This window comes from Physella acuta, unplaced genomic scaffold, assembly GCF_028476545.2.
Source record: "Physella acuta isolate Inbredline_101_S28 unplaced genomic scaffold, ASM2847654v3 ptg001382l, whole genome shotgun sequence".
NCBI classification, from domain to species: domain Eukaryota; kingdom Metazoa; phylum Mollusca; class Gastropoda; family Physidae; genus Physella; species Physella acuta.
In genome coordinates, this window is record NW_026732897.1 from 75001 (window position 1) to 102282 (window position 27282).

General features: G+C 34.9%; 1 protein-coding gene across 1 annotated transcript in view; it reads right to left on the reverse strand.

The window, feature by feature from the left end:
- The window catches only part of LOC131927206 (uncharacterized), a 49492-nt gene that overhangs the window by 11497 nt on the left and 10713 nt on the right, over nucleotides 1-27282 (reverse strand). The window contains exons 6-8 of the mRNA XM_059282941.1: nucleotides 26441-26644; nucleotides 23530-23646; nucleotides 22613-22706 (exon numbers count right to left, since the gene is read on the reverse strand). Of these exons, the coding sequence (XP_059138924.1) occupies nucleotides 22613-22706; nucleotides 23530-23646; nucleotides 26441-26644 (415 nt within the window). The remainder of the gene's footprint in view (nucleotides 1-22612; nucleotides 22707-23529; nucleotides 23647-26440; nucleotides 26645-27282) is intronic.

Below are 27282 nucleotides of genomic sequence, written 5' to 3' on the forward strand. Positions count from 1 at the left end.
TAGAAGAGTATGGCCGAACATTGAACTTAATAGTAATGTATGGCTGATCATGCAACTTATTATAATGGTGTTGTTAGTAATGGTGTTTGAAATGACTTTGGTAATAAAGTTGGTTATGGTGTTGATAACGGCGTTGGAAAAGGAAATGGCCCAACAAATTCAAATAATTCTCCATCAAACAAAACAGTTGTTGTTTTATGTTGGAGTTTTCTCTCTCAGATGGGTTGCTATCCCTAGATTTACCAGGTTCTGTTTTTGTTCTTTTAAAAAGGAGATTTTAATATTAATTTTTTTGGACAGGTGACAAGATCCACGTGATCGGGGGGTCAAATGTCGAGACAGGTGACCCGGTTCTAATGACAGAACACTTTGACCTCATCAAGGGCATATGGCAGGATGATTTCCTCTTCAAGAAATGTAAACTTTTTAAATTGCCTTATAACCGGATCATTAGTCACGCCGAGAGCCGTGTTTCATTGTTTTAGTAATTACGTATAGGACGGGGGGAGGGGGAGGCAGTGTTTCTTCCAGACTTTTTTCTTTGGGAGGAGGGTGGGGACTTGAAATTTTCGGGGGGGGGGGGGCGGTAGACTTTCTTCGGGGGGGGGGGGGGGGGGCGGACACTGTTAAAAGTATATATTTTCTATATAAATTTCATTTCGTTCGGGGGGCGGTAGACTTTTTTCGGGGTCAAAATTGCCCCCCCCCCGCCCCAAGAAATGTCTGGAAGAAACTCTAGAGGGAGGGATGGTAGATAAACTTAATTTCTAAGGTAAAAATACTGCACCATATCTAACAGTGGTTCACTTAAATTACATATCTCTACACGTAACATAGCTGTTTCACTTATTAATCTTTATTTAAATAACAATCTAACTATTCATATCCTTACACATACCATAGCAGACTCACTTTAGTTACATATCCTTACACGTGTCAAAGTATTCTCACTTCACGTATCCCTTCATATATCATAGCAGTCTCACTTTATTTATTTCTCCCTACATATACAATAGCGGTCTCACTTTATTTACATATGCTTACACGTATCAAAGCAGTCTCACTTTTAACGTCCCTACACATATCAATTTTATCATAGCAGCCTCATTCTATTTACATATCTCCACACGTATCACCATCAACTACTCACCATTTACACACCATTGTTATGTTTTACACATGTACATATATATTGTACATATATATTTATTTCGTCTTCAACGCAAAAGTTGAAGTCTTACAGTAACCGGTGTGTTTTCTGCTCATGCACGTGCAGGTGACGTGTCCAACGTGAGCTGTGTGCTGGTGGACGTGCCTAAAGTCCCCATGGAGGAGCGGAGGATTGTCCAGAAGCTTCGATGGGTCATGTGGTGACGTCACTTCAAAACAAATGTTTATATTATTTATGAGCTGTCATTAAGAATGTATAAATGTTGTCACGTATGGACCACAATATCAACATAAATAAATGTAGCCGGTCCCTAAAAACGAAGGCCACGAATCACTAATTTATTCTTTAATTTAAATGAAATCATAATTCTGCAATGTTGCTTCTTATTATTTTTTGTATATGGGTCGTCCTTAAAAAACGTCACACTTTTTTTGAGGGATTTTAAAACGCACTCCTCCCCACCGTCACACCTCGTCACAAAAAGCCAAACCCCTCCTAAAATTACGTCACACCCCAGCATACCACCCGCCCCCCTCCCCCCGCTCCCTCAAAATTGCCAACTAAACTCTGATGGGTACCTAACTCACGTTAGAGAAAGTAAAAGCGGCTGATCATGGTGCTGACCACACCATCTCTTCATATGCCGAGGTCACAGAAACTAGTGAACTCTACTTCACTTGCCCTATAGACCGTCAGGTTTCAAAAGGGAACTTACTTACGGTCAAGCAAAAGATGAAACAAATATTCATTTATCTGAAAAAAAAAACATTTGAAATGTGTGGTTGCAGCCCTTTGCTCCCTCTGGGCCACAAAGGAATGATGAAGATGACGATGAATTCCTAATTTGATTGTTAGAAACTTGATTGTTAGAAACCTGAAGGTCTCTGTTACAGAGGAATCAACCTACAGTAGTTGATTGGCCATTCTGGGGATTAAGAGATTCTCAAACATGGCAGTATTTCAAATATTTATTTTTCCTCGCCAATTTTGCAGCTTTGATAAAAATGCCAAGAGATTATCATGAAAATAGATAATATTCTTTCCTTTATCAGGTTAAGCTTATGTTGATGTTCGAATATATCTGCTAGGTTAGCAAATAAGAGTTGATGTTTTGTGTAGATATCATGGAGAAAATAAATACGTTTTTTAGCGCAATTTCCATTCTGGAGAATTGCGTTTATTAACTCGTCATTTCTGGGAATGGATGGATGGATGGATGAATGTGTGTCCGGGCTTTAAGTCGTATCTCCTCCTTAACGAAGCAATATCGATGACTAGTTCCAAAAGCAATTATGTTAAGTAAGTTAGGAGAATGAGCATAGGCCATAAAAATTCCGGGTTTCTTTCGTGTATTTCCCGGAAAAGCCAAAAAACCTCGAAAAAATTCAGTTTTTGGCCCATATCTCGGCAACCAGACCACTTAGCGACTTGAAACATGTACCAATCGATTCCCGCCATAATTTAGAACAATATTGCCGAAGAAAGTTTTCAAAAATATCCTCTCGTTCGGTCACAAATTTTAAAATTACATAAACACCTACAAACCGATCTTTCTTCTAGCTTGAACGCACCCCATCATTATACGTCAGAGCTATTTTTAGATAACATAAGGAAATTGCGCATAAATGTCACTAGACTTTTTTAATTAACTTGTTTGAAACTGGAGGATTAAAATGTGAAAACGGCTGTGGGGCTTGTACGGATGGTGCGTCATGTCTCAGTACGCTGGCTGTCAATAGGAAATGTCAATTGTGTTTTTGAATTGAAAGATGAAGTCAAGATGTTCTTGGAAGTGCAAGGATACAAGACCTTTAGATATACTTTAACGACATGGTGTGGTTGGAGAGAATATCATAACTAGCAGATATATACAAACATCAACATAAGCTTAACCTGATAAAGGAACGAATATTATCTCTTTTCATGATAATCTCTTGGCATTTTTATCAAAGCTACAAAATTGGCTAGGAAAAATAAATATTTGAAATACTGCCATGTTTGAGAAACTCTGCAGTGTGGTGTGATAGATACCATTTTTAAAAGATTCTGTGCATCTTGAATCTCTTGACAACGAACTGCAGCGTTATTTTCCCCGAGCTGAAAGAAGAAGAATCTGCATTGTCACCCATTCTCAGCTTTCCTTGATGTTACTAGCATGGCCGATAAATAACACGATGAATTCTTAAATTTGCAAAATTTACTTGTTAATGCTAGTTAATGCTAGTTAATAGCATATAATTTTGCTCATCGTATTAAAACAGTTATCAAGAATAATTCATATTGAAAGTCTACTAGAAAATATAAATTTAGTGCTTATTATTTTCTTTACTAATTTCGACTTGTTAATTATATGGGGGTCGCGGGTCACTTAAGTTTTATGAAATGGGGTCGCCACTCAAAAAAGGTTGGGAACCACTGATCTAAAGTGTGTACTATTTTCAATTATTTTCTTTTATAAATAAATTAAAACAATAGAGCTACACGGAGTGTTGTATCACTCGTGACAAATAACACAACATTATTAAAACTGAACTTTCTTATCATATTTACAAGTCAATTATTTAACTCAGCTAGCTGTTGGCAATTAAAACTTGAGCCTGATAATAATTTAAAATTACAAAACAAAGACTAAGCGATCCTTTTTATAAGATAATAAAAAATATTCTAGTTTTGATTTACACTTTAGACAATGTTTTGTATTTCTCAAAATTATTTATGCATTTCTTAGTACATTTAGCCATTTTGGGAGTAAACTCGTAGGTTATTCTTCTTGGTTAATTTAAATTGATAAGTGGAAACCAGTGTAAGCGAATTAATTTAAAAAAGTGTTCTTGGTTCGGATTTAATTTAACTAATTCACATGAAATTTAAATGAGCAATATAAAAGCCTACATTTTCCATATACAAATATATTTATGAATATAAGGGCTAAAGTATCTATAATACTTTATTTACGACACTTCATTATATTATACATAGCGCCATATTTAAGTTACTGTATTTATAGTACTGTATTAGGAAACATTTTTAAAGGTAAAAACATGCCAATACCAGTGTCTGTTTGATGATAGGGGGGGGGGGGATGACAAGCCAAAACCGAAACCTTGCTCAAGCTTTACCCTCCCCTGATTTGTGGTGTGCTTTTCTACAAAAAGTAATTATTAAATATAAATTTCATCAACCTAGCTGTAACGGTACTCAAGTTATCGTGATTACAGACACACACACACACAGACGTACGGACAAATTTGCAAAATTATGTTTCTCCGACTCAGGTAGGTGTAAAACGTCGATATCTGTGAAAATGTCGATTTTTTTTTTGGCACGATTACAAGACTTTCTCTTTACTTCGTATATACGATAATTTTTTTTATTTTTTTTTTATTGTCCAAATAAAAGTTTAAATTAAAAAAAAATTAACACTGACATCGCTGTATAAATAAATTTTAATATTTTTTTAACAAAACAAATAAACAAACACTAGTTTTGTATTAGCTTACTTAACAATATTTTGGATTGTAGTTATGAGTTGTCTTTCTTGAGTATTTTAAATTAAAGAATTAAAATAATTCTGATGAAGTAATAAATCAATTGCTAGGTTCTGAACTAGATGCATTAAACTTTTTAAACGTCATAGACACCGGCCTTTATTTTACAAAATCTCAAGGTACACTGTTCTTTTCTCTAAACAATATTTTATATTTCATTTCTCGTTATTATAATATATATATATATATATATATATATATATATATATATATATATATATATATATATATATATATATATATATATAATACTGTATTTATCACCATTATATTATATATAGTGCCATATTTAAAGTACTGAATGTATAGTATTGTATTAGGTAACACTTTTAAAAGGTAAAAACATGCCACTACAAGTGTCAGTTTGGTGAGGGGGGGGGGGGGGTGGGTTGACAAGGTAAAAACTGAAACCTTGTTCAAGCTTTACCCTCCCCTGATTTGCTGTGTGGTTTTCTACAAACAGTAATCATTTTAATACATTGGTTCGTCTAGTTATCCAAATTTTATAGTTTATTAAAAATGCATAAGCGCTTATTAAAAAGAAAAAAAGTGATGAAGGCAAAAATTTAAGCAGCGATCAAACATTGATAAAATAAATTTCTCGTATATATTTATAAAAATCAATTTTTCAATTCAGCTGGCTGCCTCATTTAAAAATGAAGTAAAAAAAATAAAAAAAAGGTTTAACTCTAAAAAAATGTATACACGAATTCTAATTTATTTAGATAATAAAATAACAAACACTAGTTTGCGTTTTATTTAATTATTTAATTATTTATGAATTTTACTTTTAAATCGTCCTAGCCACCGGCCTTTATTTTACAAAATTTCAAAGTACTCTGTGCTTTTCTCTAAACAATCTTTTGTTTTTCATTTCACGTTATTTTATATATTTCTATAATACTGTATTTATGACACCGTATATATAGTGCCTTATTTAGAGTACGGTTTTTATAGTACTATGTTAGGTAACACCTTTAATACGTAAAATAATACCACTACGAGTGTCGGTTTTTGTGATGGGGGCGGGGGGGGGGGGGGGGCGGGCGGAAATGACAAGGTAAAAATTGAAACCTTGCTCAAGCTTTACCCGCCCCAGATATGCTGTGTGGTTTTCTACAAACAGTAATCATTTTAATACGTTGTTTCGTCTAGTTATCCAAATATTACACTTTATTAAAATGCGTAGGCGTTTGTTATATTTTATGTTATTTTTTATCTTAATCCCCCCCCCCCACCCCTCAGACATGTAATTTACAGCGTCAGTTTGCCTTGTCATGTTCGCTTTAGTATTACAGTTTTCATCATCGGCTTGCGAGGACTGGTACAGATTTACAATAGTAATACTTCTTTCTGACATGTTTTTTCATTATTTTAGGATAGTTTTCTTATACATAATACATTCCATCTATTTACAATTATATTTTTAGCAGAAAATGCAAATGTGTACTTTAATGTTATGTTAAAATTGCGTTTATTAAAGAAAGAAAAAACGTGTTCTCCCCTAAGAATAACTAGATCTAAAGGTTAAGCTAGTTGTTTTCAATTAAATTTAGTTTCTAATTAAAAATTTACAATTTTTAAAAAAGTTTAACTAGCAAAGAAAATTTCATATACAAATATAACTTCAAATATAACTTCAAAAAATTAGTACCTAGCTCATTCTAACAGAAGGTAATCTTCGGACAAACGGTGATAAGGACATGGAACTGGACCGCATCTCTCTGGCAGACAATGAAGATTGCCTGGTTGTGGGAGACATGAACAGCCACTCTCAGTGCTGGGGTACCCTGACCTCAAAGTAAAGAAAATTGAAGAATGGCAAGCAGGAAGGCTTACACGTCTAAACAACCCTGATGACAAACCAGCTTTCTAGTCTAGAGCACGGTCTACCTCATCCATCTCAGACACAGCTTGTGCTACAAACGACACCAACTGAAAACGTTGCTACAAACCACACCAGCTGAAAACGTTGCTACATTTTACAATTTTTAAATTGTTTTGTTGAGTATTTTCAATAACTGATACCTCAACAAACGACCGGTGTGGGGGTGACACCAAATTTGATAAGTTAATATGAAAACTGCTTTTTTCCACTTGAAGTAATAAGAGGATCTACATATATATAATTCTCTTCATGGAGACCATAGAAAACACAATGCAGCTTAGCCACCACCCTCATCCCCACCTGCAAGGTGAGCCGTGGTTCACCCTGAATGTTTACAATCGTAGAGCTGGGTTAGTGACGGCTATTAGGGGCAGATAATTTAGTATTAAACGATTTAAACGAAGGGGAGGTAACGATTTCAGATTGATCTTTTCTTTGTCTGCTTTCACTGTGAGGGAGGGGGTAGGAAGGGCGGTAGGGGATAGTGTTGAATTCACAAATTATGAATTGCTAATAACCAGAAAATAAAAAAACTAGATGGCGGCGTATACTACGTCGCGGGTCAGCTCGTTGATATAATTTTTGCAAAAACAGGGGGGGGGGGGTGACACCAAATGCAATTTTCACAGAACAATGTAGTGATCAGAACGAAATACACCACCCACCAAAGTGGATGGGCCTGACACCACATTGAAAAAAATTGCAAATCAACAAATCATTTGATGATGGAGCGTGGCGGCTAACTAAAATATCAATTCTAAATTGCTCATCGAACATGTCATTATGTAACAGTCTCCCAGCATAGAGGTGTGTGGGGGGGTGGGGGTGGGGGGAGGGTGACACCAGTAAAACAATAATTGTAAATTAGATGGTGTAAGTTTGCTTCATTAATTTCAGATAACATGACATCTTAAAAAATTTTAGATTTATTTCTAGATTTATTTCTAATATTTCAAATTGGTATTGGTAGCCCATGTTATACTAAATGTGTGTGGATATTTTACTATTTAGTTTTTTTTTTTTGCTTTTCCACTAATATTGTTCAACGTGTAGTATAGCACATTGCGCTTTGACCAATAACTATTTCATAAAATATTTTTTCTCAAACAAGTATAGCGTTACAAAAATATATGCCTATAATTCACGTGTAACGGGTGCCGACGGCTAATATATATATATATATATATATATATATATATATATATATATATATATATATATATATATATATATATATATATATATATATATACATATATGAATATATTTTTATTTTTTAAATTTTTTTTTCGGAGTGGGTGTACACTCGACCTGGTGACGCTACAGCCTAGGACAGGGGTCGGCAACCTGCGGCTCGCGAGCCGCATGCGGCTCTTTTGATGTCGAGATGCGGCTCTCCAGCTCCTTGCACGAATATTAAGTTATACGAGCCGGCCCGCGGCATAACATACGCCGCTATTTAGTTGTTTCTAATTTTCAATAATTCATAATTTGTGAATTCGACAGTACCAACGCTGACACTGAAAATTTTTCTTTAAAACACTATAAGTAGCTCGTTAAGGACCATAACCCCCCCCCCCCCTTCCTTCCCTCCCCCCTCCTCCCCCCCCCCCCCTACGTTTAAAATCGTTGGCTCTGCTTGTAAACATTTAGAGTGAACACAGCTCACTAAAACCATGTAGGGGTGGGGAGGTAGGGAGAGCGTTTGCAGCTTGTTTTCTAACGGCTCGAAGAAGAGAATTATATATATAGATTATTTCATTTTCAAAACTCATAACAAATATTATACTGTAAAGAAAAACAACTTAAAACAGGATAAAACACTCAGCAGAGAACAGTGAGAACAGGTGGAGTAGAAGGTAGACAGCTGACAGCCGCTTGGGCACCAGTGCCAGCCCCACAGCCGTGGTGTGGACAGCACCATGGCAACAATTCCGTGATTTTAACTAACAAATCAAATTTATTTACCAAATCGTAATCAAATACCATAATATTGAAATAATAATGTGGCTCTTTATAAACTGGGACATTTGTAAATTGTAACTTTTGGCTCTTCCGTCTCAAAAGGTTGCTGACCTCTGGCCTAGGACTAAGAGTATGTCCTATTTTCAATTATTTTCTTTTTAAGTAAATTAAAACAACAGAGCTACATGGAAAGTTATGTTGCAAATTGAAGAAAAAGGTTAATTATTAAATCTGAACGTTCTCATTATTTTTACTATTCAAGTCTTTAATTCTGCTAGCTGTTTGCAATTAAAATTTGAGCCTGGTAATAATCGAAATTAAAAATACAAAAATTAAACAATCATTTTATAAGAAATAAAAATAATTTGTTTCTGTTTATAATGTAAACAATGTTTTGTATATTTTTCAATTATTTATGAATTTCTTTGTACATTTAGCCATTTTTTAGAGCAAATTTATAGGTTATCCTTCTTGGTTAATTTAAATTTATGAATGGAAATTACCAAAGCGAATTAATAAAATACATATTTTTCTTGATTAACGCTTATATTAGCTTTTCAAAGTAATTTAACATTAACAAAGAGATAAACCTGAACCGAGTTTATATCAACAAAACTGTCAATATTCAAAACAAAAAAAACAAGTTCGCTATCAAGGTATGCAATCTTTGCAGTGATTAATTTAACGCCGTTACAGTAGTATCGATCTTGTTGTTAGATTCTATATCCGACATGTTAGATTTGTTGCTTATCGTGTGTTTATTAGATTCGATGATATGTGGGATTCAATATTTTCAATTACTATAAAGCCATAATACTTATTGTATTTATTACATATTCATAGTACCAATTTAAAGTACCGTATCTATCTATATAAATAATTTTCTTCATAGGGACCATACAAGACACCACGCAGCTTAACCGTTCCTACCCCGCTTTCTAGGCATATCACTGTTTACAATCGTAGTGACGGCTATTAGGGGCAGATAATTTAGCTTTTAAACGATTTAAAACTAAGGGGACATAATAACATGTTCTTCTTGCTCTTTTCATTGTCGCCTGTAAACTGTCGTCACAGACGGCTGCTTTCACGGAGGCGGAGTGGGGGTTGGGGTGGGGGGGGGGGGGGGGGGAAGGGGGGGAGAGGAGTGGAAAGTGAGGGTGAGGATAATCGTCCTTCAATAGCTATTGATAGTGTTTTACAGCAAAATATTTTCAGTCGCAGCATTTCCTTTTACAATGCCGTTATCAACACCATAACCAACTTTATTACCAAAGTCATTTCAAACACCATTACTAACACCACCCTTATATTAAGTTACATGATCAGCCGTACATTACTATTAAGTTATATGTTCGGCCACACTCTTCTAATGGGCCCTACACTACTATTAAGTTATATGATCGACCATACACTTTTATTAAGTTATATGATCAGCCATACATTACTATTAAGTTATATGTTCGGCCATACTTATCTATTAAGTTAGGTGGCCCTAATGGACTCTACACTACTATTAAGTTATAGGATGGGCCCTACACTTTTATAAAGTTACGAGCCGACCAGCGGCATATCATACGCCGCTATTTAGTTGTTGTTTTTTCTACTTTTCAGTAATTCACAGTTTCTGAATGCGACAGTACCAACGATGCCACTGAAAATATTTCTTTAAAACACTATAAGTAGCTCGTTAAAGTACGATACCCCCCTCCCCCTACGTTTAAAATAGTTTCAAACTAAATTATCTGCCCCTAATAGTCGTCGTTAAACCCGGCTGTGCTTGTAAACATTTAGCGTGAACCACAGCTCACCAGACCATGTAGGGGGGGGGGGGTGGGAGGGAGCGCTTACAGCTTTTTTTATACAGTCTCCCAGAAGAGAATTAGATATATAGATATGATAGGCCAGGGGTCGGCAACCTGGCATATTCTTATAGTTATTAGCCTCTAAATTGGGTAGGGGTAGTTTTATAATGGGATTTTATTATCCTAAAAGAACTAGTTAAAATATTTTATTATATTTTGTGCGAAACATGTGTATGGTTTTATATGAATAAATATATTTTCATACTTAAACCCATAAACAAATAATTATTTTGCTAATTCTAATCAAATACCTTAATATGGAAGAACAATTATTAATGGCTCTTTAACAACTGGGAAATTTTGTAAATTGAAACGTTAGGCTCTTACACCTGAAAAGGTTGCCGACCCCTAGCATAGACCAAGAGTATGTACTATTTTCAATTACATTCTTTTATAAATCAACGTGTACGTTATTCTTCTTGTTTAATTTAAATTTATAAGTGGAAATTAGCGAAAGCTAATTAATTAAAAAAAGTTCTTCGTTCGAATTTAATTTAATTAATTAACATGAAATTTAAAAGAGCAAGTTAAAATCCTACATTTTACATATACAAACGTATCTATGAATATAAGGGGTAAAGTATCTATAATACTGTATTTACGACACTTTATTATATTATATATAGTGTCATATTTAAATTACTGTATTTATAGTACTGTATTAGGAAACATTTTTAAAGGTAAAAATATGCCAATACCAGTGTCGGTTTGGTGATGGGGGGGGGGGGGGGATGTCAAGGCACAAACCGAAACCTTGCTCAAGCTTTACCCTCCCCTGATTTTCGGTGTGGTTTTAAACAAACAGTAAATATTAAATAATAAATGTCATATTATAAATAGGATGGTTTTGAATTAAAGTAATTTAGATATTTTGGTGCAATTGAAAAAAGGTATATAACTCAGTTTCCCTAAAAGCTACAGTATTTATTTGGTTATTTCGCTTTCCAAAAACCCGCTACTATGCTTTAATAACATTTACCGGGATATCACATGAAATAAATGAGATAAAACTTAATTAAAATATCGGAAACATTTTAATCATAGAAAATAAGTTAAGTATGGAAAGAAGAACCGTTGCAATTTATTGCCAATGATATGAGACCGTAATTGCTGAAAATATAGTGGGTTAGGGTTAAAATTAGTATTGTTAGTTGGGAGTAAAATGAGAATAAAGGTAAATAACTGCATCCAACTTAAATACCTTACTATAAACTTGATTACTTCCCCTACAAATGGAGAAAGAATGAAAAACATGTATGGCTCATGTGGGTTTCCCTGTGTCAGAGAAAATACCGAATATGCATACAAACAAGAGGCAAGAAAATCCAGAGTTAAAAAGAAAATAGAAACTATAAACACATTCAATGGAAGGTTCTAGACATTCCTTTTCCAGTCTCCCCGACTCAAACCTAAACATTGAAGGAATGAGATTAGTGTAAAAGGGGGCAGAGACTTAGATCATAACTATGTTACCCAGTCTTTTGGTAACTACTGCTCTGAATATGGCATCTATGTCCATGTCGCTGTACGTCTTTGATTCAAATTTACATTTGTTTCTCGTGGTCCATACTGTCTGCCTTAAAATAGCTGTAGCAGTAATTTTGTTGTCATTGTCTGTTTTGTTTTTGGATTTCTTTATATAGTTTAGGGCAATTGCTTTGTTTAAAGTGTCTGTGTTGGAGGCTTCTAATTTGTCTGTATCGTCGTCCCTGTATTTGTGTCGCCTGTGTGGTCGAATAATGGTCCTTGTTGTGTGTATGAGGCTAACGGTCAGTCCCATTCGGGGTTCAAAGGTCACGCCAGCCCGCGTCTTCCGTGAACAAGTTGTTGATAGTGCTCGGCCATGAAACCTTTATTTTTGTAAAGCTGATTGGCTGAATCGGTTACACGTCTGACTTGATGCATGGAGGGCGGGGCGATTTGGTGCCGTGTGGAATGGTGGGTTCGGATCCCGTCTATGTTCTGACGGTTCAGTCTTTACTTGGACTATATTCTGTACCTTTTGTCTACCTTTGGCGTTGAAATATCACTTTCTGTTTACATTGCTATTTCAATTACAACGCCTGCTTCCACCCCTCACCTTGCTTTTAGTAGTGTTTTGCATTCTAGATAGATATGTTTTTCTGTTTCTTGTATCTGTTGTTTACATATATGCAGTGGCGGAACTAGAAAAAAAGGCCACCCCGCAAAGAAATTTTTTGGGCCCCATCTATATATATATATATATATATATATATATATATATATATATATATATATATATATATATATATATATGTGTGTGTGTGTGTGTGTGTGTGTGTGTGTGCCTTTGTATATAAACAAAATACGAAAATACCAACACAGTACTCATTTCGGGATTGTTCGATTTTTTTTTTAAATTAAAAATACTAAATTTTTTTTTAAAGAAATAGTGACAATCGTAAACAGCGTAAAATCGAAGATCAGTCTCACTATCCACTCTGTGTGTGTGAGTGCTATTAGTCTGAAAATCTCTGCTTTAAATATATGTTTAATGTTTCCAGAATGTTGGTCGGTCAAAAGAATATGAAGCATGAAAGCTTTGTATGTGTAATGGTTTCCCGCGTTATGTTTATTTTCATGTTTTTTTTTATTTATATTATTAGTTTTAAATAAATTTCCTTTTTATGCTTTGTCATTCTTTATTATGAATTTTTTAAAATAATAATTAAGAGATGTAATTGCTTTTTAATTTGTTTAGTGCGCATCTATTAAAAGGAGCTTAAGAGCACACACACTTGACTATTTGAAAAAGGGAAATAAGTCATGGAAGTGGTTTGAACGCTTGCCTATCATTCACGCGATTTTCATAAGAATTTTTCCGACAACAGCGTGTATTTGATTGTTGGAGAAAGAGGACCCGGGATGGTGTCTATAGAATAAAGATAATGAAACCGCAGCTACAGTATTCTTTTTACAAAACAACCATAAAGTCAAAAATGTATCAAGATTTTTTTTAACTAAAAAAATAAATTGATTATGGTCGGCTGTGGGCCCCTAAATGGCCCCCCCCCCCGCATTGCGGGGTCTGGCGGTACTGTAGTTCCGCCCCTGCATATATGGCAAGTTATTTTAGTATTTGTGTTTGCTTTGGTGTTTGTGGAAATGGGTGTAGTGTTGTAGATGAGCCTGTATCCTATTTCTTTTTCTTTCTGTGTGTTGTTTCTGTTGTGTAAGTTTTTAAATGTGTCGCTAATGTCTGATGTATTAAATTCTTTTGCCCATTTAATTTTATTTTGAAGGGGCTGTAGTCGTCGCTCTCCTAAAGTATTATAGATTTTCTTTGTTTATCCCCTATTATGTTTTTATTTATCTTAAATAGTATTAAAACCTCTTTATAAAAACTGCCTATATCTACCCCCCCCCCCCATAGTGTGGTGTCATATTGTTTGTCTTTAGAATCTTGTTTATTCTGTGACCAATGTAATATTGTGCTAAAGAGTGATATTGCGGTTCTATTCTAATTCTATCAAGGTGTTTGATTCTAAAGGCGTTAATTTTTGTGTTGATGTCGTGCAAACCTATACCTCCGTTTAATATATTCTGTATTAGTGTTTAGTGCTTAATGTTCCTAATTGTACCTTTGAAAATAAAATCCCTAATGCTTTTGTTTGTTTCCTTGATAAATCTGTTGGGTATTGTGCTGTTTGTTGCGATATAGTTTATTTAGGGAATGACGTATCTGTTGACTAGAGCTGCACTAGTGAATATTGTTGTATTACAATTATTGTATTTGGTTATTGTGTGATTGATTTCATCCGTCAGATTTGTACATGTGTCTTTGTTTTCTGTCGTCGGGCTGTCTGGATATGCTATGCCATATAACTTTAGTTTGTCTGTCACTATAATAGGCATATTATAGTTTTTTTTTCCCCGCCCATTTGCCCACTCACATTATTTTTTATTTCTGTGCGTAGAGGTGCGTGTGTGTGTGTGTGTGTGTGTGTGTGGATGGGAGGGGGGGGGGGTTGGGAGGGTGACACCAGTAAAACAATAATTGTAAATTAGATTATGTAAGTTTGCTTCAGTAATTTCAGATAACATGACATCTTAAATTAATTTTTGTATTTTCTTCGTCTTCTTCGTTCTTAAATTAATTCTAGTGTTCTAGATTTATTTCTAATTTTTCTAATTGGTATTGGTAGCCTATGTTATACTAAATGTGTGTGGATATTTTACTATTTCCTTTTTTTTTTTGCTTTTTCACTAATATCGTTCAACGTGTAGTAAAGCACATTGCGTTTTGACCAATGACTAATTCATAAAATATTTTTCTCAAACAAGTATAGCATTACAAAAATATAGGCCTATAATTCACGTGTAACGGGTGCCGATCTCTAGTATATATATATATATATATATATATATATATATATATATATATATATATATATATATATATATATATATATATATATATATATATATATATATATATATATATATATATATATATATATATTTACACCCGACCTGGTGACGCTAAACCCTAGGACTTAGAGTATGTACTATTTTCAATTATTTTCTTTTTTAAGTAAAGTAAAAAAACAACAGAGCTACACGGAGAGTTGTGTCGCAAACGCAAGAGGACAGAATATCGTTGAAACTGAACTTTCTCATCATGTCTACAATTCAATTCTTTAATTCAGCTAGCTGTTTGCAGTTAAAATGTGAGCATGATAATAATCTAAAATTAAAAGAACAAAAGTTAAACAATCATTTTTACAAGAAATAAAAAAAAATTGTTATAATTTACGCTGTAAACAATGTTTTATATCTTTTACAATTATTTATGAATTTCTTTGTATATTTAGCCAATTAGTGGAGCAAATTTATAGGTTATCTTTCTTGGTTAATTTAAATTTAAAAATGGAAATTACCAAAGGCGAATTAATAAAAACATTTTCTTGATTCGGATATAATTCATCTGAATCTAAATGAGCAAGATATACGCCTACATTTTCCATATACAAATGTATCTATGAATATAAAGGCTAAAGTGGGAAAAATGTTTCTTATTTTGTTTGTCAAATAGTTTTATAATGAGATTTTATTATCCTAAAAGAACTAATTAAAATACTTTATTTTTTCATACTTAAACTCATAAAACAATTACTTAGCTATTCCTAATTAAAATACCTTTATATTGAAGAACAATTATTAGTGGCTCTTTAAATACTGGGACATTTTGTAAATTGTAACTTTTGGCTCTTACACCTCAAAGAATTGCCGACCCGTGGCCTAGATCTGAAGTGTGTACTGTTTTCAATTATTTTCTTTTATAAATAAATTAAAACAACAGAGCTACACGGAGTGTTGTGTCACTTGTGATAAGATACTAATAAATGTGTAAACTGAACTTTCTTATCATATCAACAAGTCAATTATTTAACTCAGCTAGCTGTTTGCAATTAAAACTTGAGTCTGATAATAATTTAAAATCACAAAACAAAGACTAAGCGATCCTATTTATAAGATATTAAAAAATATTCTAGTTTTGATTTACACTTTAGACAATGTTTTGTATTTTTCAAAATTATTTATGAATTTCTTTGTACATTAGGCAATTTTGGGAGCAAACTGGTAGGTTATTCTTCTTGGTTAATTTAAATTGATAAGTGGAAACCAGTGTAAGCGAATTAATTTTAAAAAGTTCTTGGTTCGGATTTAATTTAACTAATTCACATGAAATTTAAAAGAGCAATATAAAAGCCGACATTTTCCATATACAAATATATTTATGAATATAAGGGCTAAAGTATCTATAATACTTTATTTACGACACTTTATTATATTATATATAGCGCCATATTTAAATTACTGTATTTATAGTACTCTATTAGGAAAAATTTTTAAAGGTAAAAACATGCCAATAGCAGTGTCGGTTTGGTGATGGGGGGGGGGGGGAATGACAAGACACAAACTGAAACCTTGCTCAAGCTTTACCCTCCCCTGATTTGCGGTGTGCTTTTCTACAAACAGTAAATATTAAATGTAAATTTCATCAACCTAACTGTAACGGTACTCAAGTTATCGTGTTTACAGACACAAATACACACACAGACGTACAGACAAATTTGCTAAATTATGTTTCTCCGACTCAGGTAGGTGTAAAACGTCGATATCTGTGAAAATTTCGATTTTTTGTTTGGCACGATTACAAGACTTTCTCTTTACTTCGTATATACGATAGTTTTTTTTTTATTGTCCAAATAAAAGTTTAAATTTAAAAAAAAAATTTAACACTGACATCGCTGTATAAATAAATTTTAATATTTTTTTAACAAAACAAAAAACAAACACTAGTTTGCTTTTTATTTAATTATTTATGAATGTATTAGCTTACTTAACGATATTTTGGATTGTAGTTATGAGTTGTCTTTCTTGAATATTTTAAATTAAAGAATTAAAATAATTCTGATGAAGTAGTAAATCAATTGCTAGGTTCTGAACTAGATGCATTAAACTTTTTAAACGTCATAGACACCGGCCTTTATTTTACAAAATCTCAAAGTACACTATTCTTTTCTCAAAACAATATTTTTTATTTCATTTCACGTTATTATATATATATATATATATATATATATATATATATATATATATATATATATATATATATATATATATATATATATATATAATACTGTATTTATGACACCATTATATTATATATAGTGCAATATGTAAAGTACCGAATTTATAGTATTGTTTTTGGTAACACTTTTAAAAGATAAAAACATGCCACTACAAGTGTCGGTTTGGTGATGGGGAGGGTGGGGGGTGCTGGATGACAAGGTAAAAACTGAAACCTTTACCCTCCCCTGATCTGCTGTGTGGTTTTCTACAAACAGCAATCATTTTAATACATTGGTTCGTCTAGTTATCCAAATTTTATAGTTTATTAAAATGCATAAGCGCTTATTAAAAAGAAAAAAGTGATGAAGGCAAAAATGTAAGCAGTGATCAAACATTGATAAAATAAATGTCTCGTATATATTTATAAAAATCATTTTTTCAATTCAGCTGGCTGCCTCATTTAAAAATGAAGTAAAAAAAATAAAAAAAGGTTTTAACTCTAAAAAAAATGTATACACGAATTCTAATATATTTAGATAATAAAATAATAAACACTAGTTTGCGTTTTATTTAATTATTTATGAATTTTACTTTTAAATCGTCCTAGCCACCGGCCTTTATTTTACAAAATTTCAAAGTACTCTGTGCTTTTCTCTAAACAATCTTTTGTTTTTCATTTCACGTTATTTTATATATTTCTATAATACTGTATTTATGACACCTTATATATAGTGCCTTATTTAGAGTACGGTTTTTATAGTACTATGTTAGGTAACACCTTTAATACGTAAAATAATACCACTACGAGTGTCGGTTTTGTGATGGGGGCGGGGGGGGGGGGGGGGGGGGGGGCGGGTGGAAATGACAAGGTAAAAACTGAAACCTTGTTCAAGCTTTACCCGCCCCAGATCTGCTGTGTGGTTTTCTACAAACAGTAATCATTTGAATACTTTGGTTCGTCTAGTTATCCAAATTTTATAGTTTATTAAAATGCGTAGGCGTTTGCTATGTTTTATGTTATTTTTTTATCTTAATCCCCCCCCCCACCCCACCCCTCAGACATGTAATTTATAGCGTCAGCCTGCCGTGTTACGTTCGCTTTAGTATTGCTGTTTTCATCATCGGCTGTAAATACTACTTATCACCCCAAAGTCAACAGTTAACATAGTCAACAATTGTTTTACCACAAATAACCATTTAACATAAATGTATGTATGTGCGTGTGTGTGTCTGTTTTTCTATTCCGTATTAGTACACCTTTCATCTAATCGCCATGAAACTTTGGGAAGTTGTTCAGATTACTCTTTGGTAGGTATCTGAGAAAAGAAAATGTTAAATTCGCATGTATGGCACCCCGACAGGGCGCTATTCTATTGTTCTATAGGCCTATATATATACTGTATATAAAAAATAAAAGTCGGATGCGGTTCAATACCGTTCATCCGAGTGCCATGAAACTTGTGGAGTGTGGGTGAGAATACTCACGAGAAGATTTCTGCGAAATAAAAAAAAATACTATTTGCGGCGCCAAGGGAGAGTGCATTTTATGTCAATTCACGTTTTGGCGACAAGAGTTCCATATCGGCTATGTTAGCACTTGGCATCCTTTAATCGGGCGTGCTGCAAAGCGGGTAAGGAGTACTAGTATATTCAGATCCAAAACAGCAACAAACGCAACCGCCGGAGCCTCGTCGATTGCGTAACCCGAAGCGCCCTGGGCTCACATGCGAGCAATATGGCGCCTACTTTCGTTTTATAAAAAAGGCTATACACTAAAGACATGATGGGAAACAACAATCGTTGACTTAATCAAATCATTCACTCCGGCTTTTTGGCAGGGGGCGATTTGGCGCCCCGGGCTTACTCGTGAGCACCATGGCACGATAGGCTATAGATACAATAGGTTGCTATAATCGCTCACTAAATGAATCAGGCGCGTCTTCGACGTCTCTGCAGGTTGCGATTTGGCGACGAGGGCTATCTTGCGAGCGCTAAGCGCCTACCTTATTTTAAGGAGCATTCTACAATACGACAATACGACATTCGATGAATAAACCAAGCGGTAGTGTAATCAGGTTCACGAGAGTGCTACTTTCCGTCCTCGACACTTAGGTTGTGAGTGATTAACGGTGATATTACGGTGAATGATTAACTTACACTAAGTTACACTCAAGGCTTTCATACAGCAGGCAATGGTGGTGGGCGGTAGTGTAGGTAACCAGTGCCGCGATAAATATGACCCAAACACAGTTTTGTTTACATTTAAGTAACTCAGTTTTATAAAAAAAAGGAAGTACTTTGGGAGTAAATAAATATTCTAATAAAATAGCGAGTGTTTATTGTTTATATTTATTATTATATCGTTCATTACCGAGTGTTGCAGACTATAAATTTTATGAGTTTTAAAAATGAAATAATATAATCTATATATATAATTCTCTTCTGGGAGACAATAGAAAACAAGCTGCAAGCGCGCCTTGCAGTCCCCTCTCTTCCTCTCTATCACTACCACCCCCACCCCCACATGGTCTGGTGAGCTGTGGTTCACGCTAAATGTTTACAAATCTTCCTTTCTAGGCATATCGTAACCACCCCCACCCCCACCCCCACATGGTCTGGTGAGCTGTGGTTCACGCTAAATGTTTACAAATCTTCCTCTCTAGGCATATCGTAACCACCGCCACCCCCACCCCCACCCCCACATGGTCTCACGCTAAATGTTTACAATCGTAGAGCCGGGTTTAGTGACGGCTATTAGGGGCAGATAATTTAGTTTGAAACGATTTTAAACTTACAGGAGGTAACAAAGAGGAGGCTGCTTTCACGGGGGGGGGGGGGGGGGGGTATGATAGGTGTTGCGGAAAGGGGGGGGGGGGGTTAGTCTTTTAAAGCAAATATTTTCAGTGGCAGCATTGGTACTGTCGAATTCACAAATTATGAATTACTGAAAAGTAGAAAATAAAACAACTAAATATCGGCGTATGATACGCCGCGGGTCGGCTCGTTATTAATATTTGTGCATGAGTTGAAGAGCCGCATCTTGACATCTAAAGAGCCGAATGCGGCTCTTTTGATATCAAGATGCGGCTCTCCAGCTCCTTGAACAAATACTAATAATCTTAATAAAAAAATAAAATATATGACATAAAAAAAATGTTAGTGGCTCTTTAAAGCCAGGAAAATTTTGAAAATTGTAACTTTTGGCTCTTCCGCTTCAAAAGGTTGCCGACCCCTGGCCTAGGACTTAGAGTATGTACTATTTTTCTATTAATTTCTTTTAAAGTAAATTAAAACAACAGAGCTACACGGAGAGTTATGACTTGAACAGAGGTGTGTATCCCATTGCTTGAACTGAACTTTTTCATCATGTCTACGATTCAATTCTTTAATTTAGCAAGCTGTTTGCAATTAAAATTTGAACCTTATAATAATCTGTAATTAGAAAACAAATGTTAAGCAATCATTTTTAAAAGGATTAAAATTAATTCTGTTTTAATTTACAATGTAAATAATGCTTTGTAGCTTTTAAAATTATTTATGATTTTCTTTGTACATTTAGCCATTTTTTAGAGCAAATTTATAGGTAATCCTTCTTGGTTAATTTAAATTTATAAATGGAAATTACCAAAGGCGAATTAATAAAATACATTTTCTTGATTAGTATATAATTCATCTGAAATTTAAATGAGCAAGTTATCCGCCTACATTTTCCATATACAAATGTATCTATGAATATAAAGGCTAACTTGGGAAAAATGTTTCTTAGTTTGTATTTAATAGTCATGTATGTGGCTACGTGTTTAAAGCAAACTGACATCTTTCATGAATAAAATAACATTGCTAGTTTGATGTTGTTTTTTGGAGGCGTTCGAAAACAGGTACTTCCTTGTCTTCTCTACAGTACCGTTATAACCCTTTGTAGAACACATTTGATCCTGAAAATTAACATATTGCTGAATAACTAATATTTTATTGCTTAACGCTTATATTATCTTTTCAAAGTAATTCAACATTAACATAAAGAGTTAAACCTGAACCGAGATTCTATCAAAAAAACTTTCAATAGTTAAAAAAGAACAAGTTCGCTATCAAGGTATGCAATCTTTGCAGTGATTCATTTAATGCAGGTACAGTAGTATGGATCTAGTAGTTATATTCGATATCCAACATGTTGGATTCGTTGCTTATCATGTGTTTATTAGATTCGATGATTTGTGGGATTCACTATGTTCAATTACTATATAGCCTAAATACTTATTGTATTTATTACATATTTATAGTACAAATTTAAAGTACCATATTTTTATAATACCGTATTTTTAGCTACCGTATTTTTCTTTATTTAAAGTACCGTATTTATAATGCAGTATATGGTAACTATGTATACGTATATCAGGCTTTCAGGCATAGAAAAAAGTGTCGTAAAATATAAAAACATGCCAATGCCGAGGTCAGATTAAGGGTCACGTTCAAACTTAATTCCCCGACTGGCCAATAAACAGCTATAGTTGATTTATCTGTAACAGAGACCTTCAGGTTTCTAATAATCAAATTCGGAAATGTTCAAATGTTTTTTATTCAGATAAATATTCTTTCATCTTTTGCTTGACCGTAAGTAAGTTCCCTTTTCAAACTTGACGGTCTATGGGGTAAATGAAGTAGAGTTCACTTGTTTCCGTGACCTCGGCATATGAAGAGATGTTGTGGTCAGCACTATGCCCAGCCGCCTTTACTTTTCCTAGCGTGAGTTAGGTACCCATCAGAGTTGGGATGACTCAGGGACGGTCTACTGACTTGAACAAGGTTTGGAACTCGAGACTTACGGGTTAGCAGTCTCTACCGCTAGACCACTTTGCTTGACCATAACTTTCATTAAATTCTCTTCATCAACAGCAGCCACTCATAGACTGCAAAGTTTTGGAGTCATCCGTAAAATACGTCACACTTCTAGGCACTGTTTCTTTGTGTCACCCCCCCCCCCCCCCCCCAACACCGAGAATAAAAGTCTAAAGGAAAATCTTCTTCTACGGGGAAGGGGATTTGTATTTTTGTAACTGTGTGCTAAGGGGCAGGGGGGGGGGGGAAGGGGCTGAGATAGTGGCGTCATACTTTTGTATTTATATATTGCATTAGAAAACTGTTTTCGTAAATAGAGATAGAAATTGATCAAAATACTCTATGTTGATCGAGGTCACTGAATATTTTTGAAAGAAACCGATGTTTTAAAAAATATTAAACAGCAATTTTGAGTGAGCGGGGGTGGTATGCTGTGGTGTGACGTAATTTTAGGAGGGGTTTGGGTTTTTGTGACGAGGTGTGGCGGTGGGGAGGAGTGGATTTTAAAATCCTCCAAAAAAAAGTGTGACGTTTTTTAAAGGACGACCCAAATAGGAAAAAACATTGCAGAATTTGGATTTTATTCAAATTAAAGAATAAATTAGTGATTCGTGGACTTTGTTTTTGGGGACCGGCTACATTTATTTATGTTGATATTGTGGTCCATACGTGACAACATTTATACATTCTTCATGACACATCATAAATAATATAAACATTTGTTTTAAAGTGACGTCACCACATGACCCATCGAAGCTTCTGGACAACCCTCCGCTCCTCCATGGGGACTTTAGGCACGTCCACCAGCACACAGCTCACGTTGGACACGTCACCTGCACGTGCATGAGCAGAAAACACACCAGTTACTGTAAGACTTCGACTTTTGTGTTGAAGACGAAATAAATATATATGTACAACATATAAGTACATGTGTACAACACAACAATGGTGAGTAGTTGATGGTGATACGTAGGGATATATAAATAAAGTGAGACTGCTATGATATAATTGATATGTATAGGGAAATGAAAAGTGAGACCGCTTTGATACGTGTAAGCATATGTAAATAAAGTGAGGTTGCTATGATATATGTAGGGATATGTAAATAAACTTAGATCGCTATTGTATATGTAGGGAGAAATAAATAAAGTTAGACTGCTATGAAATATGAAGGGATGTATAACTAAAGTGAGACTGCTATGAAATATGAAGAGATACGTGAAGTGAGAATACTTTGATACGTGTAAGAGTATGTAACTAAAGTGAGGCTGCTATGATATATGCAGGCTTATGTAAAGTAAGATTTGTTATTTGTATAAAGCTTAATAAGTGAGACAGCTATGCTACGTGTAGAGATATGTATTTAAAGTGAGACCACAGTTAGTTATGGTGCAGTATTTTTACCTTATAAATTAAGTTTATCTACAACCCCTCCCTACAGAGTTTCTTCCACACATCTCTTTGAGGGGGGGGGGCAATTCTGGCCCCGAAGAAAGTCTACCGCCCCCCAAACGAAATGAAATTTATATAGAATATATATACTTTTAACAGTGTCCACCCCCCACCCCCCCCCAATAAGTCTACCCCCCCCCCCCCCCCCCGAAAATTTTAGGTGCCTCCCTAGGGGAAAAATGTCTGGAAGAAAAAAAAGTTTACATTTCTTGAAGAGGAAATCATCCTGCCATATGCCCTTGACCAGGTCAAAGTGTTCTGTCATTAGAACCGGGTCACCTGTCTCGACATTTGACCCCCCGATCACGTGGATCTTGTCACCTGTCCAAAAAAATTAATTTTAAAATCTCCTTTTTTAAAAGAACAAAAACAGAACCTGGTAAATCTAGGGATAGCAACCCATCTAAGAGAGAAAACTCCAAAATAAAACAACCACTGCTTTTTTTTGGTGGAGAATTGTTTGTATTTGTTGGGTTATTTCCTTTTCCAACGCCGTTATAAACCCCATAACCAACTTTACTTCCAAAGTTATTTCAAACACTATTACTAACAACACCCTTATATTAAGTTATATGATCAGCCTTACATTACTATTAAGTTATATATTCGGCAATCCTCTTCCATTATGTAATGGGCCCTACACTACTATTAAGTTATGTAATGGGCCCTACACTACTATTAAGTTATGTAATGGGCCCTACACTTTTATTAAGTTATATGATAGGCCATACACAGGCCCTTTTGCAATCTCCTCGGCACAAGATTAAACAAGCGGGGCGTGAAAACAAGAGATATAGAATACCAACACAGGATCGAGCACTTCCAGAGTTTCTTCCAGGCACCTCTTCGGGGGGGGGGGGGGGGGCAAAGCCCCCCCGAAAAAAACATTTACCGCCCCCCCCCCCCCGAACGAAATGAAATTTATATAATTTATATAGAAAATATATACTTTTAACAGTGTCCGCCCCCCCGAAGAAGGTCTACCGCCCCCCCACCGAAAATTTCAAGTGCCCCCCCCCCCGGACAAAAAAGTCTGGAAGAAACACTGCTATTTAAATTGCTATAAAGAAAAGCGTGGGTCTCTTCCTAAATATTAGTAAATGTATCAAATATATAAAAAAGTGATCCACGCTTTTCTTTATAGCTATTTTAATAGTAGTTGGTCTTTTTTTCTACTTGATAAAAACAAATTATAATTTTTTTATAACTAAGGAATTTTCACCAGTTCATAATAGATACTTGATTGAAGACTTGCATTATGTACAACTTAAATATTTCATAAAGGTAAATGTTTTTAATTTAGACTAGAGTCAATAATAAGTGTAAAACCAATAAAAAAAGTAAACCCAAATTAATTATAAAGTAGTTTTAATATTGACGTTTGATTAAATATCAAACAATGAATCTTTTTTAAAGAAATTATATTGCATTTGAATTTTCTGTATTATTAACAGTTTTTAATGAACAATTGATGTATAGCCTCCCTTGTTTTGAAGTTGTAAATAGTAAGCGGGATGAAAATATGGATATTTAATGATAATTAAAACAAAATTTCACTATTGCAATACTTTGATTATCAAAATATCAAAATATATGTATATTTTTGTATTTATATGTTTTTATGCAATGTTCACATTTGTAAAACAATTTTTATAGGGTTGGTTCATAAATACCGTCACACTCGTAAGGGGGAGGGGGGTCCGTAGTTCTGTGACTGTGTGTGATTAGTTAGAAGGGGGGGTTCAAATGGTTAGCGTCACACTATTTTTGCTTTATAAAAAAAACAATGTTTAGAGAACGAATTTTAGCCGTTATTTCGCGTCTTAGAAAACTGTTTTAATAAATTGTAAAAGGAATCGATTAAAATACTCTAAGTTAACAGAGTTCAGACAAGATTTTGGAAAAAATATCGTATTTTAAAGAAAATTCAACTTCGATTTTGAGGGGGGGGGGGTTGTAGGCTGAGGTACAACGTCATTTTAGAGGGTGTGGTTTGGTTTTTTTTGTGACTATATTTGTCGGAGGGGAGGGGGAGGTAAAAATCGTCCAAAAAGCGTGACGTCATTTATGGATGACCCTATAGGCTACTGAGAGTGCCAGCAATAGATTTTTTTTTACTAGCAAAGCGGGCTGGTGACTAGATAATTCATGTAAAACTACTGCAGACAAGAATCTATCTTTGTTGTTGTTTTTTTGTGTACATGAATTCTTCTTCTTCTTCGTTCTTAATTGAGAATATGGTGGAGGTAGGGCCTACATGAATTAATATAGCGGATTTCAGCTATTCTTGCATCATTTTATTTGACAAATTCGTGCACAAATGTTGAAATGTCAAACGAATCACTGTTTCCATATACAGTGTTTCTTCCACATTGTTTTACTTCGAGGGGAGGGGGGGGGGACTTGAAATTTTCAGGGGGAGGTGGGGGGCGCACTTAAATTTCCAGGGGGGGGGGGGGTGGGCACTGTTAAAAGTATATATTTTCTATATAAATTCTCGCTGAGAGGGGGGGGGGGGGCGGTGGTTTATACTCAAACCAATGTTATACAATCTGTAAAATATGTTGAAAGTAAGGGAAAACAGGTACTGATGAATTTTGTTTGTTTCTTTTCTTAGCTCAAAATTATTAATTCATCTGAGTTTCACCTGTAAATTATTTCATATTGGCTTTTATTCATTGATTCAAGTATTTTACAAAGCTATTTTTACTACCTAGTTAAAAAAAAAGTTTTTAAAAAAATTATTTCTGTAGTTTTTTTGAAGGTCATCAGTAGATATCACGTTTGTTGTTGAGCCACCCCCCCCCCATGGACGAAATGAGGGGACATAATATATAGAAAATATATACTTTACTTTAACCACAGTCTTCCCCGCCCCCCCCCCCCCCCCCCCCACCCTCGGGGAAATTTTAAAATGTGTCCGAAAAAAAAAAACCCAGTTAAAGGGCAACTGTGACTACAGGCTATGTGTAAACAACAAAATCTTATCTCTTAAGAAATATCATACATCAGTAAAATACCTCACTATTACATAAACTAATGTTTACTGGCACATAAATGTCTAAACAGACTGCGAAATGTAGATCTTTATACTAAAAAAATAAATATTACTTACCCACAGTAACCGCCCCTGCATTTTGTCTTGCGTGTCTCATGGGTGGTAACTGTGTATTTAACGTGGATACACTGGGTTGCCGCCCTTTGACCGTAGCGCCTGCTGGAGCAGTTGTATAGGAGAACATTCTTTTCTCAGACTGTGTCACGGTTAGGGGAGAGGACGGTCTTCGCTTGGTGGGGTGGTGGTCTTTGGACGATACCCCTGGGGGTGAGAGGGTTTTACTTCAACAGTCAGGTCTGGTAACTATTTAATTACCAACAGGGCAGTAGTGGTCATATTTTTTTTAAGTGCAATGGTGAAGATAATTTACTCCTACCGTAATTAGACCCTTGCCCATAAACAGAGTTTCTTTCAGGCGTCTCTTCGCCCCCCCCCCCCCCCCCCCCCCCCGAAATTTTTTTACCGCCCCCCCCCCCCGAACGAAATGAAATGTATATAATTTATATAGAAAATATATACTTTTAACAGTGTCCGCTCCCCCCATCTCCCCCCCCCGAAGAAAGTCTACCACCCCACCCCCCCCCCCCCCAAAATTTCAAGTGCCCCCCCCCCCCCCCCGGAGAAAAAAGTCTGGAAGAAACACTGCCCATAAACCTAACCAAAACAAGCTCTATCCCAGTACCTAGCCACAGCCATAACCCTTCCATCAACAACATGAAGGAAAATGACATTGATTCGATTCTCTGTTTCCCTATTAGAGACCGAAGTGCCAAAAACAACAATGAATCAGCATCCCGCAGGCTCAATTACTTAACCAATCAATAGTTTAGCAAACTAATGTGAAGAGCTTAGAGGTAGAGAGATTCTGATGCTTTCCTGTTATACGCATAAAGGAGAAA